The 11,578-nt window shown below is 64.0% G+C and overlaps 3 protein-coding genes across 4 annotated transcripts; 1 reads left to right on the forward strand and 2 right to left on the reverse strand.

Moving 5' to 3' along the window:
* Positions 1–143: 143 nt before the first annotated feature.
* Positions 144–3,018, forward strand: LOC128849607 (RING finger protein 39-like). Its single transcript, XM_054051994.1, has 2 exons — positions 144–512; positions 2,886–3,018. The coding sequence occupies exons 1-2, from the start codon at positions 193–195 to the stop codon at positions 3,013–3,015; spliced, it is 450 nt and encodes a 149-aa protein (XP_053907969.1). The 5' UTR covers positions 144–192; the 3' UTR covers positions 3,016–3,018.
* Positions 3,019–4,178: 1,160 nt separating this feature from the next.
* Positions 4,179–6,257, reverse strand: PPP1R11 (protein phosphatase 1 regulatory inhibitor subunit 11). The gene is made up of 3 exons (XM_054051970.1): positions 6,189–6,257; positions 5,140–5,245; positions 4,179–4,369 (listed from the first exon to the last, which is right to left on the reverse strand). Exons 1-3 carry the CDS (start codon positions 6,255–6,257, stop codon positions 4,179–4,181), a joined length of 366 nt encoding a protein of 121 aa, XP_053907945.1.
* POLR1H (RNA polymerase I subunit H) lies at positions 5,146–11,224 on the reverse strand. Of its 2 annotated transcripts, none has more exons than XM_054051988.1 (6): positions 11,133–11,224; positions 9,380–9,512; positions 9,205–9,305; positions 8,293–8,402; positions 8,089–8,159; positions 5,146–5,245 (listed from the first exon to the last, which is right to left on the reverse strand). In XM_054051988.1, exons 2-5 carry the CDS (start codon positions 9,507–9,509, stop codon positions 8,135–8,137), a joined length of 366 nt encoding a protein of 121 aa, XP_053907963.1. In that variant the 5' UTR covers positions 9,510–9,512; positions 11,133–11,224; the 3' UTR covers positions 5,146–5,245; positions 8,089–8,134. The 2 variants fall into 2 exon arrangements, with proteins under 2 accessions (XP_053907963.1, XP_053907964.1); XM_054051989.1 differs by lacking the exon at positions 5,146–5,245 and adding an exon at positions 6,189–6,297.
* Between the last annotated feature and the right edge of the window lie 354 nt (positions 11,225–11,578).

Below are 11,578 nucleotides of genomic sequence, written 5' to 3' on the forward strand. Positions count from 1 at the left end.
GTGTCCCTCCCTGTCCCCATGTCCATCCTCGTCCCTCTGTCCCCGTGTCCCTCCCTGTCCCCATGTCCCTCCCCGTCCCCCTCTGTCCCCGTGCCCCTCCCCGTCCCCACGTCCCTCCCCGTCCCCGTCCCCGTCCCCCTCTGTCCCCGTGTCCCCGGTCCTTCCCCGCCCCGCCCCGCCCCGGCACTCGCCATGGCCCCCTCGGGGCTGCCGCAGCGGGGTTCTCTGGCTCAGCTGGCGCGGGACACGGTCTGCGTGGGCTGCGGGCAGCGGCTGCGCGACCCGGTGCTGCTGCCGTGCGAGCACAGCTGCTGCCGCCGCTGCCTCCAGAGCTCCCGCGATCCCGGGACACCCCCGGAGCTCGGAGCGCCCTTTGCCGTCCGCTGCCCCCGCTGCTACCGGCCCTGCGCCCCGGGCCGCCTGCGCACCCCGCGAGCCCTCGCAGTCGAGAGCCGCATCGCCCAGCGCCTGGCGGGGACCCCCGCGCCCCAACGGCGGCCCCGAGGCGGCAGGTGATGGGCGCTGGGGGGGCACGGGAGAGCCGGGCGCTCGGGGGGATTGGGGGGGACTGGGGGGGCACGGGAGAGCCAGGCACTGGGGGGGAATTGGGGGGGCAGGGGAGATCCAGGCACTCGGGGGGATTGGGGGGGGCAGGGGAGATCCAGGCACTCGGGGGGATTGGGGGGGACTGGGGGGACAGGGGAGATCCAGGCACTCGGTGGGATTAGAGGGGAATTGGGGTGACTGGGAGGAACTGGGGGGGCAGGGGAGATCCTGGGACTCGGTGGGATTAGAGGGGAATTGGGGGGACTGGGAGGAACTGGGGGGGTACAGGAGATCCAGGCACTCGGTGGGATTAGAGGGGAATTGGGGGGACTGGGAGGAACTGGGGGGGAACAGGAGATCCAGGCACTCGGTGGGATTAGAGGGGAATTGGGGGGACTGGGAGGAACTGGGGGGGTACAGGAGATCCAGGCACTCGGTGGGATTAGAGGGGAATTGGGGGGACTGGGAGGAACTGGGAGGAACTGGGGAGATCCAGGCACTCGGTGGGATTAGAGGGAATTGGGGGGACTGGGAGGAACTGGGGGGGTAGGGGAGATCCAGGCACTCGGTGGGATTAGAGGGGAATTGGGGGAATAGGGGAGATCGAGGCACTCGGTGGGATTGGGGGGGAATTGGGGGGACAGGGGAGATCCAGGCACTCGGTGGGATTAGAGGGGAATTGGGGGGACTGGGAGGAACTGGGGGGGTACAGGAGATCCAGGCACTCGGTGGGATTAGAGGGGAACTGGGGGGACTGGGAGGAACTGGGGGGGTAGGGGAGATCCAGGCACTCGGTGGGATTAGAGGGGAATTGGGGGAATAGGGGAGATCGAGGCACTCGGTGGGATTGGGGGGGAATTGGGGGGACAGGGGAGATCCAGGCACTCGGGGGGACTGGGGGGGAATTGGGGGGGCAGGGGAGATCCAGGCACTCGGTGGGATTGGGGGGGAATTGGGGGGGTACGGGAGATCCAGGCACTCGGTGGGATTGGGGGGGAATTGGGGGGGTACGGGAGATCCAGGCACTCGGGGGGATTCAGGGGGATTTGGGGTGGCAGGGGAGATCCAGGCACTCGGTGGGATTGGGGGGGCACTGGGGGGCAGGGGAGATCCTGGGACTGGGGGGGAATTGGGGGGATAGGGGAGATCCAGGCACTCGGTGGGATTAGAGGGGAATTGGGGGGGCAGGGGAGATCCAGGCACTCGGTGGGATGAGGGGAGAGCTGGGGGTGTGGGGGGAATTGGGAGGAACTGGGGGGGTACGGGAGATCCAGGCACTCGGTGGGATTGGGGGGGAACTGGGGGGGTAGGGGAGATCAGGCACTTAGCGGGATTAGAGGGGAATTGGGGGGACTGGGAGGAACTGGGGGGGTACGGGAGATCCAGGCACTCGGGGGGATTGGGGGGGCAGGGGAGATCGAGGCATTCGGTGGGATTGGGGGGGAATTGGGGGGACAGGGGAGATCCAGGCACTCTGTGGGATGAGGGGAGAGCTGGGGGTGTGGGGGGGACTGGGAGGAACTGGGGGGGCAGCGGAGATCCAGGCACTCGGTGGGATTGGGGGGGAATTGGGGGGACTGGGGAGGATCCAGGCAGTAGGGGGGTTTGGGGGGGACATGAGGGAATTGGGGGGGCACCCAAGTATTTGTGGGGATGGAGGGGAATTGGGGGGATCCCAGGGGGATTTGGGGGCCTCAGGGGTTGGGAGGGAGAAACTGGGAGGCACTGGGCGGGGGGGGGAAGGGCTGGAGGAACGAAGGGAATTTGGGGTGCAGCCAAACCCCCCGCGGGCCTCCAGGCACCCCAAAACATCCGGGGTGCGGCTGTTTGGGTACAGCCTCACGTGCACCCCCGGGGGGGGGGACAGATGTGTGTCACCGTCACCCTCGTGTCACCCACACCCCGATGACTCTGCTGCCCAATGTCCCTGCACCCCAAATGTCCCCGAGTGTCCCCACTGCCCCCCCACCCTCCGCTATGTTCCCATCCCCGGTGCCACCCCCCCCCCCAAATCCGGACCGGCGACATCGCTGAGCGGTGACACGAGGTGGTGGCAGCGACGCCACCCTGGGGACACACCTGGCACCGCCCCCCACGTCACCCCCCAATTTGGTGCCATTTGCCCCCCCCCTTTTGGTGGCTTTATTGCCCCCTTTCCTTCCCCCCTCCAATTTGCTGCCTTTTACCCCCCCACACCTTCCTGCCCCCCATCCGTGATCCCCCCCCCCCCAATTTGGTGCCTTTTGCCCCCCACTTTTACTCCCCCCCCATCTTCATGCCACCCCCCCCCCACTTGGTGTCTTTTGCCCCCCCCAAACTCCCCCTTTTCTCTCCCACAGCCTGGGGGCCCAGCTCCGAGCCGATGCTGCAGCCCCCCCACATCCCCCAACCCTGAAGGAGACCCCCAAGATGGGAGGGGGTGAAGCTGCGACCCCCCCCTTGCTGATGCCCACCCCCCCTCCCCAATAAACATCGCCCCCCCCCACAGCAGCCGTGCCACCTTTAATGCCCAAAAGGTGCTGGGGGGACACCCCAAAACAGCCCCTTGGAGAGGGGGAAATTGATGGGGGGGGGGGGACACAGGCAGTGGTAAATTGGGGGGGGGGTGTGCCCCAAAACAGCCCCTTGGAGGGGGGGAAATTGATGGGGGGGGGGACACAGGCAGTGGTAAATTGGGGGGGGTGTGCCCCAAAACAGCCCCTTGGAGGGGGGGAAATTGATGGGGGGGGGGGGGGGGGGGAGGACACAGGCAGTGGTAATTTGGGGGGGGCACCCCAAAACAGTCCCTTGGAGGGGGGCACAGGCAGTGGTAAATTGGGGGGGCACCCCAAAACAGTCCCTTGGAGGGGGGGAAATTGATGGGGGGGGACCCCAAAACAGTCCCTTGGAGGGGGGTAGTTGATGAGGGGGGCACAGGCAGTGATAAATTGGGTGGGGGGAACCCCAAAACAGCCCCTTGGATGGGGGTAATTGATGGGGGGGGGCACAGGCAGTGATAAATTGGGTGGGGGGCACCACAAAACAGCCCCTTGGGGGGGGATTGGTTGGGGGGGGGGCACAGGCAGTGATAAATTGGGGGGGCAGTTTGGGGGTAGTCAGGCACCGATTTGTGGGATGCAGGGATTGATAGGGAGTGGGTATTGATTTGGGGGGGGGCAGACATTGCAGGGAGAAGCAACAATTTGGGGGGGGGTCAAGTATTGATTGGGGAGGCAAAGATTGAGGGGGGTTAGGCATAGATATGGGGGGGTCAGGGATCCATGGGGGGGGTGAAATATTGATTTTGGGGGGGGCAGGTATCAATGAGGGGGATTCACTATTGATTGGGGGGGGGCAAAGACTGATGTAAAGGGATCAAAGATTGAGGGAGGTATCAGGCACCGATTGGGGGGGGTCAAGTATTGATTGGGGAGTCAGCGATCAATAGGGGGAGCAAGTACTGATTTGGGGGTTCAGCCCCCGAGCCGACAGGAGATGATTTTTGGGGTGGGGGCTGTGATTCTTGGCCTGGGGGGACCATATTTTTTTTTTGGGGGGGTGTCACAACCAGAGTCAATAATGGGGGCTGGGGGGGGGGGCTCAGTGCTCCATAGGGTCAGGGGGTGCGGGGGGCGGCGCTTGGGCCCCCCCCCCTATCCCCTGGTGGCCCCCCCCCGCCGCCTCCCCGTCGCCCCCGGCCCCGTTTGTGGCCCCGTACGCAGTGTTGATGGCCGCAGCCTTCGTCCCCCCCCCCGCGGCACCGCCGCCTCTTCCTCCTCATCCTCATCCTCGCTCTCTGTTGAGCTCTCCCCGAACGCCCGTGGCTTCTCGTAGATGCAACAGCCTGGGGGGGGGCGGATTTGGGGGTGATTGGGGGGGCAGGTTCTGTGAGGGGGGGGATTTGGGGGGGCTGAGGGGTGATTGGAGGGGCAGATGTCCATGAAGGAGAGAAAAGAGGAGGATTTGGGGGGCTGGGGGGGGGGAGATGTCCGTGAGGGGGTGGAAAGCGGGGGGGATTGGGGTATCTGAGGCTGCTGGTTTGGGGCCTGGGGGTGGGATATGGGGAGATTTGGGGGTGCAAGGGGTGCTCTGGGGTTGGGGGGTAGGATTTGGGGTTGCTGGAGGGGATCCAGGGGGGATTTGGGGGTGCAGGGTTGTGGTCTGAGGGGGATCCAGGGGTATTTGGGGGTGCAGGGTTGAGGTCTGGGGGGTCCAGGGGGGATTTGTGGGTGCAGGGTTGAGGTCTGGGGGATCCAGGGGGGATTTGGGGGTGCAGGGTTGAGGTCTGGGGGGTCCAGGGGGGATTTGCGGGTGCAGGGTTGTGGTCTGAGGCTATCCAGGGGTATTTTGGGGTGCAGGGTTGAGGTCTGGGGGGTCCGGGGGGTATTTGGGGGTGCAGGGTTGAGGTCTGGGGGGTCCGGGGGGTATTTGGGGGTTCAGGGTTGAGGTCTGGGGGGTCCAGGGGGGATTTGGGGGTGCAGGGTTGAGGTCTGAGGGGGGTCCAGGGGGGATTTGGGGTTGCGGACTTGAGGTCTGGGGGGTCCAGGGGGGATTTGGGGGTGCAGGGTTGGGGTCTGGGGGGTAGGGGGAAAGTTGGGGTGCAATGTCCCTCACACTTGGAGGAGCGCCGCCCCAGGTGTTCGTTGTCCACGGTGTCGCTTGACCACTCGACGCGTTTGTCCGGCTTCCGCTTGCGCAGCTTCAGTGTCAGACTGCGGTTCTGGGGGGGGGGCACAGGGGGATCAGGGCACAGGGACACCCCTCCCCCCGGTCTCTATTTCCCCCTCCCCCCGGTCTCTATTTCCCCCTCCCCCCGGTCTCTATTTCCCCCTCCCACCGGTCTATATTTCCCCCTCCCTCCCGGTCTCTATACTGCCCCCCTTCCCCCCAATATCCCCCCTCCCCAGTAAATCTCTATACCCCCCCCTCCCCCCGGTCTCTATACCCTCCTGCTCACTATCCATAGCCCCTCCCCAGTATCCATACCCCCTCCCCGCTATCCATAGCGCCCCCCCTCGGTCTCTATACCCACCTCCCCAGTACCCACAGCCACCCCCGGTCTCTATACACCCCCTCCCCCGTACCCACAGCCACCCTCGGTCTCTATACACCCCCTCCCCAGTACCCACAGCCCCCCCCCCCCCCGTCTCTGTACCCTCCTCCCCAGTATCCACAGGCCCCCTCCCTCCAGTCTCTATACTCCCCCTCCCCAGTATTCATAGACCCTCCCCGGTCCCTATTCCCCCCCATACTGCCTCCCTACCCCCACCCCGGTCCTTATTCCCCCCCATACTGCCTCCCTACCCCCACCCCGGTCCTTATTCCCCTCCATACTGCCTCTCTACCCCCACCCCGGTCCCTATTCCCCTCCATACTGCCTCCCTACCCCCTCCCCGGTCTCTATTCCCCCCCATACTGCCTTCCTACCCCCTCCCCGGTCCCTATTCCCCTCCATACTGCCTCCCTACCCCCTCCCCGGTCCCTATTCCCCCCCCATACTGCCTCCCTACCCCCTCCCCGGTCCCTATTCCCCCCCATACTGCCTCCCTACCCCCTCCCCGGTCCCTATTCCCCCCCATACTGCCTCCCTACCCCCTCCCCGGTCCCTATTCCCCCCCCATACTGCCTCCCTACCCCCACCCCGGTCTCTCTCCGCCCCCCACCGTCTCGGCGGCCCCGGTCTCGGTGACGGTGGCGGTGCCGCAGCCGCCGCTCTCCGCCGCTTCCGCCATAGTTGTGTGTGTGGGGGGGTGTCAGGGCGATGCCCCTGGGCTGGGAGATAACGGGGAGTAACGGGGAGGGGGGGGGGGAACGCGAGGAGGGGGGTGGGGCGGGTCCCGGGGGCCCCGCAGCGGGCGGGGAAGCACCGGGAAGGGCCGGTGTCACCGCCCCCACAGTCACTTCCGGTCGCCGGGGGGCGGGCGCTTCCGGTCGGTGCGCGCGCAAAGCGGTCCCCCAGGGCGGCAGCGCTTCCGCCGTACAACGGAACTGCGCAAGCGCAGAGGGGCCGGAGTGGGAGCCCCCCCCCCCCCCCCCCCTTAGGGGTCAAGGGGCAACCCTGGGGGCAGATAGGGGCCGGAAAAGGAGATTTTGGGGGCAGATAGGGGCCAGAAAGGGAGATTTTGGGGGGCAAATAGGGGCCAAGGGGCAACTCTGGGGGCAAATAGGGGCCAGAAAGGGAGATTTTGGGGGCAAATAAGGGTCCGGAAAGGGAGATTTTGGGGGGCAAATAGGGGCCAGGGGCAACTCTGGGGGCAAATAGGGGCCGGAAAGGGAGATTTGGGGGGCAAATAGGGGCCAGGGGCAACTCTTGGGGCAGATAGGGTCCGGAAAGGGAGATTTTGGGGGGCAAATAGGGGCCGGGGCAACTCTGGGGGCAGAAAGGGGCCGGAAAGGGAGATTTTGGGGGCAGATAGGGGCCAAGGGGCAACTCTGGGGGCAGATAGGGTCCGGAAAGGGAGATTTTGGGGGGCAAATAGGGGCCGGGGCAACTCTGGGGGCAGATAGGGGCCGGAAAGGGAGATTTTGGGGGCAAATAGGGGCTGGAAACGGAGATTTTGGGGGCAAAGAGGGGCCAAGGGGCAACTCTGGGGGCAGATAGGGTCCGGAAAGGGAGATTTTGGGGGGCAAATAGGGGCCAGGGGCAACTCTGGGGGCAAATAGGGGCCGGAAAGGGAGATTTTGGGGGCAAATAGGGTCTGGAAAGGGAGATTTTGGGGGCAAAGAGGGGCCAGGGGCAACTCTGGGGGCAAATAGGGTCCGGAAAGGGAGATTTTGGGGGGCAAATAGGGGCCAGGGGCAACTCTGGGGGCAAATAGGGGCCGGAAAGGGAGATTTTGGGGGCAAATAGGGTCTGGAAAGGGAGATTTTGGGGGCAAAGAGGGGCCAAGGGGCAACTCTGGGGACAGGAGGGGCAGATAAGGGCTGGAAAGGGAGTTTGCGGGGGCAAACAAGGGCCAAGGGGCAACTCTAGATTGGCACTAACGGGGCAATTCAGGGTGTGGAGGGGCAGATAGGGGCTGGAGGGGGCAAATGGAGGCCAGGGGAGCAACTGTGGGGGCAGAGGGGAGTCTGAAAGGGCAGTTTTGGGGGGTAGATAACGAACAGAGGGGGCAAATAGGGGCCAAGGAGGAAACATGGGACAAGTCAGGGTCCGAGGGGCAGTTGTGGGGAGCAGAAAGGGTTTGGGGGGGGCAAATAGGGCTTAAGGGGGCAACTCCAGGGGCAGATGGGGGCTAAGGGGGGGGTTAATTCAGGGGCTGAGGGATAGATAGGATTTGGGGAGCAAATAGGGGGCAATTCAGGGTCTGATGGGCAGTTCAGAGGGCAGGAGGGGGCAAATAGGGGCCAAGGAGGTGACCCTGGAGGGGGCAGAAGGGGCAATTCAGGGGCTAAGGGGCAGTCTGGAGGGTAGATAGGGGTGGAGGGGGGCAAACAGAGGCCGAGGGGGCAGTTTAGGTGGGTAGAGAAGGGTCTGGGGGGGGGAGGGAGGCAGTTCAGGGGAGGGCAATTAATACACCCCCAAGCACAGCCCTCACTATAACCCCGAGGGGCTTTTATTACCCTGGGAGGGGGCAAATAAATACTCCCGGTGGGGGCAAATCGCCCATCACGAATCCTCCTTCTCCTGAAACCTGCAGGGAAAGGAGGGGGGGGGGGAAGCGGTTATGGGGGAAGGATTTTGGGGGGGTGTTGTCCCCCTCATGGGTTGAGGGGAGGGGGGCAAAAGGAAGGAGGGGGTGTGTTATTTTGGGGGGGGGGTCTCACCGGCAGCGGGGGCAGGTGTAGAAGACGGTTTGGCCCTCGTCCGCTGAGCGCATCTGGCGCGTGTGGTACGCCATCCCCTCATGGCCACAGTGCGGGCAGCGGCGCTCCACCTGACCCACCCCCCCCCCAAAAAAAAATGGGGGGTGGGGGGGTCATTGAGGGGCTCAATCCCCCCCAAGTTTAGGGGAGAAAGGGTTAAACCCACCCTAGGAAGCGATGGGCACCCCCTAAATATCCTCGCTCCAAGACATGGAGATTAGAGACTTCTTTTTTGGGGGGGGGGGGGGGGGAAGAAAAGTGGGGATTGGGGGGGGTGGGATCCCCTCAGGGGAGTTTGGGGTGCCCCCCCAGCAAGATTTTGGGGTGGGGGTCCCTTCCCAGTGAGGTTCTATGTGTGTGCGCCCCACCCCCACCTCAAGAATTTGGGGGTGGGGGTCCTCTCCTTATGGGTTTTATTCCCCCCACCCCAAGGTTTTGGGGTGGGGGGGTTCCATCTCAATAGGGTTTTATCCCTCAGGTGGGATTTGGGGGTCCCTTTTTAATGGGTTTATGGGGGCGGGGGGTCCCCTCCCAGTGAGGTTCTATGTGTGTGCGCCCCACCACCACCTCAAGAATTTGGGGGTCCCCTCCTTATGGGTTTTATTCCCCCCCCCTCAAGATTTTGGGGTTGGGGGGGTTCCATCTCAATAGGGTTTTATCCCTCAGGTGGGATTTGGGGGTCCCTTTGTAATGGGTTTATGGGGGCGGGGGGCCCCTCCCAGTGTTTTTTGTCGCGGTGGGGGGGCCCTTCTTGTTGGTTTTTATGCCCCCCCAGGTGGGATTTGGGGGTGGAGGACCCTTCGTAATGTTTTATTTTGGGGGGTGGGGGTCCCTTTTTAATGTTTTTTTTGGGGGGGTCCCCCCTTCACTCACCAGGGGCCCCCCTAGATGGGGCTCGGGGTCGCCCCCCCTGCCCCCCCCTGCTTCCAACCGGTTGAATTCCACGGTGCTGCGGACGATTTTCCCTTCAAAATCTGCAATTTAGGGGGTTGGAAATTAAAACTGGGGGGGGCCAACAAAGTAGGGGTTCTCGGGGCTCCCCCCGTACCGGCGCTGTGCAGGGTGAAGGCGCAGCGGGGGCAGCGCACGGTGCTGGGGGGGCCGGGACGGGGCAGAACGGAGCCGCACTCGGGGCAGAAATCCAGGCAGGACTGGAAGCAGGAGGGGGGCAGCGCCATGGCCTGAGGGGGGGGGGGAAGAAAAAAAGGGGGGTTCAGGAGGGGGGGTCCTGCACCCCCTCATTACCCGCTGCCGGCACTCAGTGCCTCCCAGTGCCCCCTACTCCCCCCCCCCCCCACTGGCTCCCAATTGCCCTCTGTTGCCCCCCAAGTGCCTTCTTTTGCCCCCCATTGCCCCCAGACCCCTCTATTGCCCCCCCAAATACCCTCCATCACCCGCCACCTCCCCCACTGACCCCCCATCCCCTCTATTGCCCCCCAATCCCCTCCCACTGACCCCCAATCCCCTCCTTTTTGCCCCCCAATCCCCTATTGCCCCCACTCCCCTCCTTTTTGCCCCCCAATCCCCTTTTTGCCCCCAATCCCCTCCTTTTTGCCCCCCAATCCCCTATTGCCCCAATCCCCTCCTTTTTGCCCCAATCCCCTCCTTTTTGCCCCCCAATCCCCTATTGCCCCCAATCCCTTCCCTTTTGCCCCCTACTTGCCCCGATTGCCCCCAGTCCCCTCTATTGCCCCCAAATCCCCTCCTATTGCCCCCATTCTCCCCTATTGCCCCCAAATGCCCTCCCATTGCCCCCTATTCACCCCTATTGCCCCCAAATCCCCTCCTATTGCCCCCTACTCACCCCTATTGCCCCCAAATCCCCTCCCATTGCCCCCTATTCACCCCTATTGCCCTCAAATCCCCTCCCATTGCCCCCTACTCACCCCTATTGCCCCCAAATCCCCTTCCATTGCCCCCCATTCACCCCTACTGCCCCAATCCCCTCCCATTGCCCCCCATTCTCCCCTATTGCCCCCAATCCCCTCCCATTGCCCCCCATTCACCCCATTGCCCCCAATCCCCTCCCATTGCCCCCCATTCACCCCTATTGCCCCCAATCCCCTCCCATTGCCCCCCATTCACCCCTATTGCCCCCCATTCTCCCCTATTGCCCCCAATCCCCTCCCATTGTCCCCCATTCTCCCCTATTGCCCCCAAATCCCCTCCCACTGCTCCCAATCCCCTCCCATTGCCCCCTATTCACCCCTATTGCCCCCTATTCTCCCCTATTGCCCCCAATCCCCTCCCATTGTCCCTCATTCTCCCCTATTGCCCCCAAATCCCCTCCCACTGCTCCCAATCCCCTCCCATTGCCCCCCATTCACCCCTATTGCCCCTATTCACCCCTATTGCCCCCAATCCCCTCCCATTACCCCCTATTCTCCCCTATTGCCCCAATCCCCTCCCATTGCCCCCATTCACCCCTATTGCCCCTATTCACCCCTATTGCCCCCAAATCCCCTCCTACTGCTCCCAATCCCCTCCCATTGCCCCCCATTCACTCCTATTGCTCCCAATCCCCTCCCATTGCCCCCTATTCACCCCTATTGCTCCCAATCCCCTCCCATTGCCCCCTATTCACCCCTATTGCCCCAATCCCCTCCCATTGCCCCCTATTCACCCCTATTGCCCCCAATCCCCTCCCATTGTCCCCCATTCTCCCCTATTGCCCCCAAATCCCCTCCCACTGCTCCCAATCCCCTCCCATTGCCCCCTATTCACCCCTATTGCCCCCAATCCCCTCCCATTGCCCCCTCCTCCCCTCCTTTTGCCCCTCCACTCCCCTCTTCCTCCCCCACCTCCTCCCCCGCCGCGCCGAACCGCTCGTCCCCGCCCCTTCCGCCACTCAACGTCACGTCACGTCCTTTCCATCCCACTCCCCCTCCTTAATTAACGCAGCCGCCTCAGGGAGTGGTTAATTAAACCAATATTCATTGGTTAGGGAAGCCCTCAGCGTTCATTAAGCCGCCAGGGATGGAGGAGAGAAAGCAGGGAGGGGGCGGGGCTTCGCGAGGGGGCGGGGCCTCGCAGATGGAGGCGTGGTCTGACCCGTAATGGTCCTCTGGGTGGGCGTGGCCAGGCTATGACGGGGCGTGGCTTGGCCCTGTGTCTGCCGATGAGGGGGCGTGGCTTGGCCAATGTCGGATCATTGGAGTGGGCGTGGCCAGGCTGTGAGGGGCCGTTGCTTGGCCCTGAGTGTCTGACGAGGAGGGGGCGTGGCCTCGCTGAAACAGCTTGGGTTGGT

This window comes from Cuculus canorus, chromosome 31 (genome assembly GCF_017976375.1).
Source record: "Cuculus canorus isolate bCucCan1 chromosome 31, bCucCan1.pri, whole genome shotgun sequence".
Taxonomy (NCBI): domain Eukaryota; kingdom Metazoa; phylum Chordata; class Aves; order Cuculiformes; family Cuculidae; genus Cuculus; species Cuculus canorus.

Bases quoted from the DNA above. Each gene is read 5' to 3' on its own strand.
- LOC128849607 (XM_054051994.1), top strand. From the start codon at position 193: ATGGCCCCCTCGGGGCTGCCGCAGCGGGGTTCTCTGGCTCAGCTGGCG. The intron at 513-2,885 runs GTGATGGGCGCT...TCTCTCCCACAG, and splicing joins CGGCGGCCCCGAGGCGGCAG to CCTGGGGGCCCAGCTCCGAG.
- PPP1R11 (XM_054051970.1), bottom strand. From the start codon at position 6,257: ATGGCGGAAGCGGCGGAGAGCGGCGGCTGCGGCACCGCCACCGTCACC. The intron at 5,246-6,188 runs GTGGGGGGCGGA...CCCCCCCCCCAG, and splicing joins AGACCGGGGCCGCCGAGACG to AACCGCAGTCTGACACTGAA. The intron at 4,370-5,139 runs GTGAGGGACATT...GCCCCCCCCCAG, and splicing joins GGGGCGGCGCTCCTCCAAGT to GCTGTTGCATCTACGAGAAG.
- POLR1H (XM_054051988.1), bottom strand. From the start codon at position 9,509: ATGGCGCTGCCCCCCTCCTGCTTCCAGTCCTGCCTGGATTTCTGCCCC. The intron at 8,403-9,204 runs GTGAGTGAAGGG...GGGGTGGGTCAG, and splicing joins CCCATCTAGGGGGGCCCCTG to GTGGAGCGCCGCTGCCCGCA. The intron at 8,160-8,292 runs GTGAGACCCCCC...CTTTCCCTGCAG, and splicing joins TACACCTGCCCCCGCTGCCG to GTTTCAGGAGAAGGAGGATT.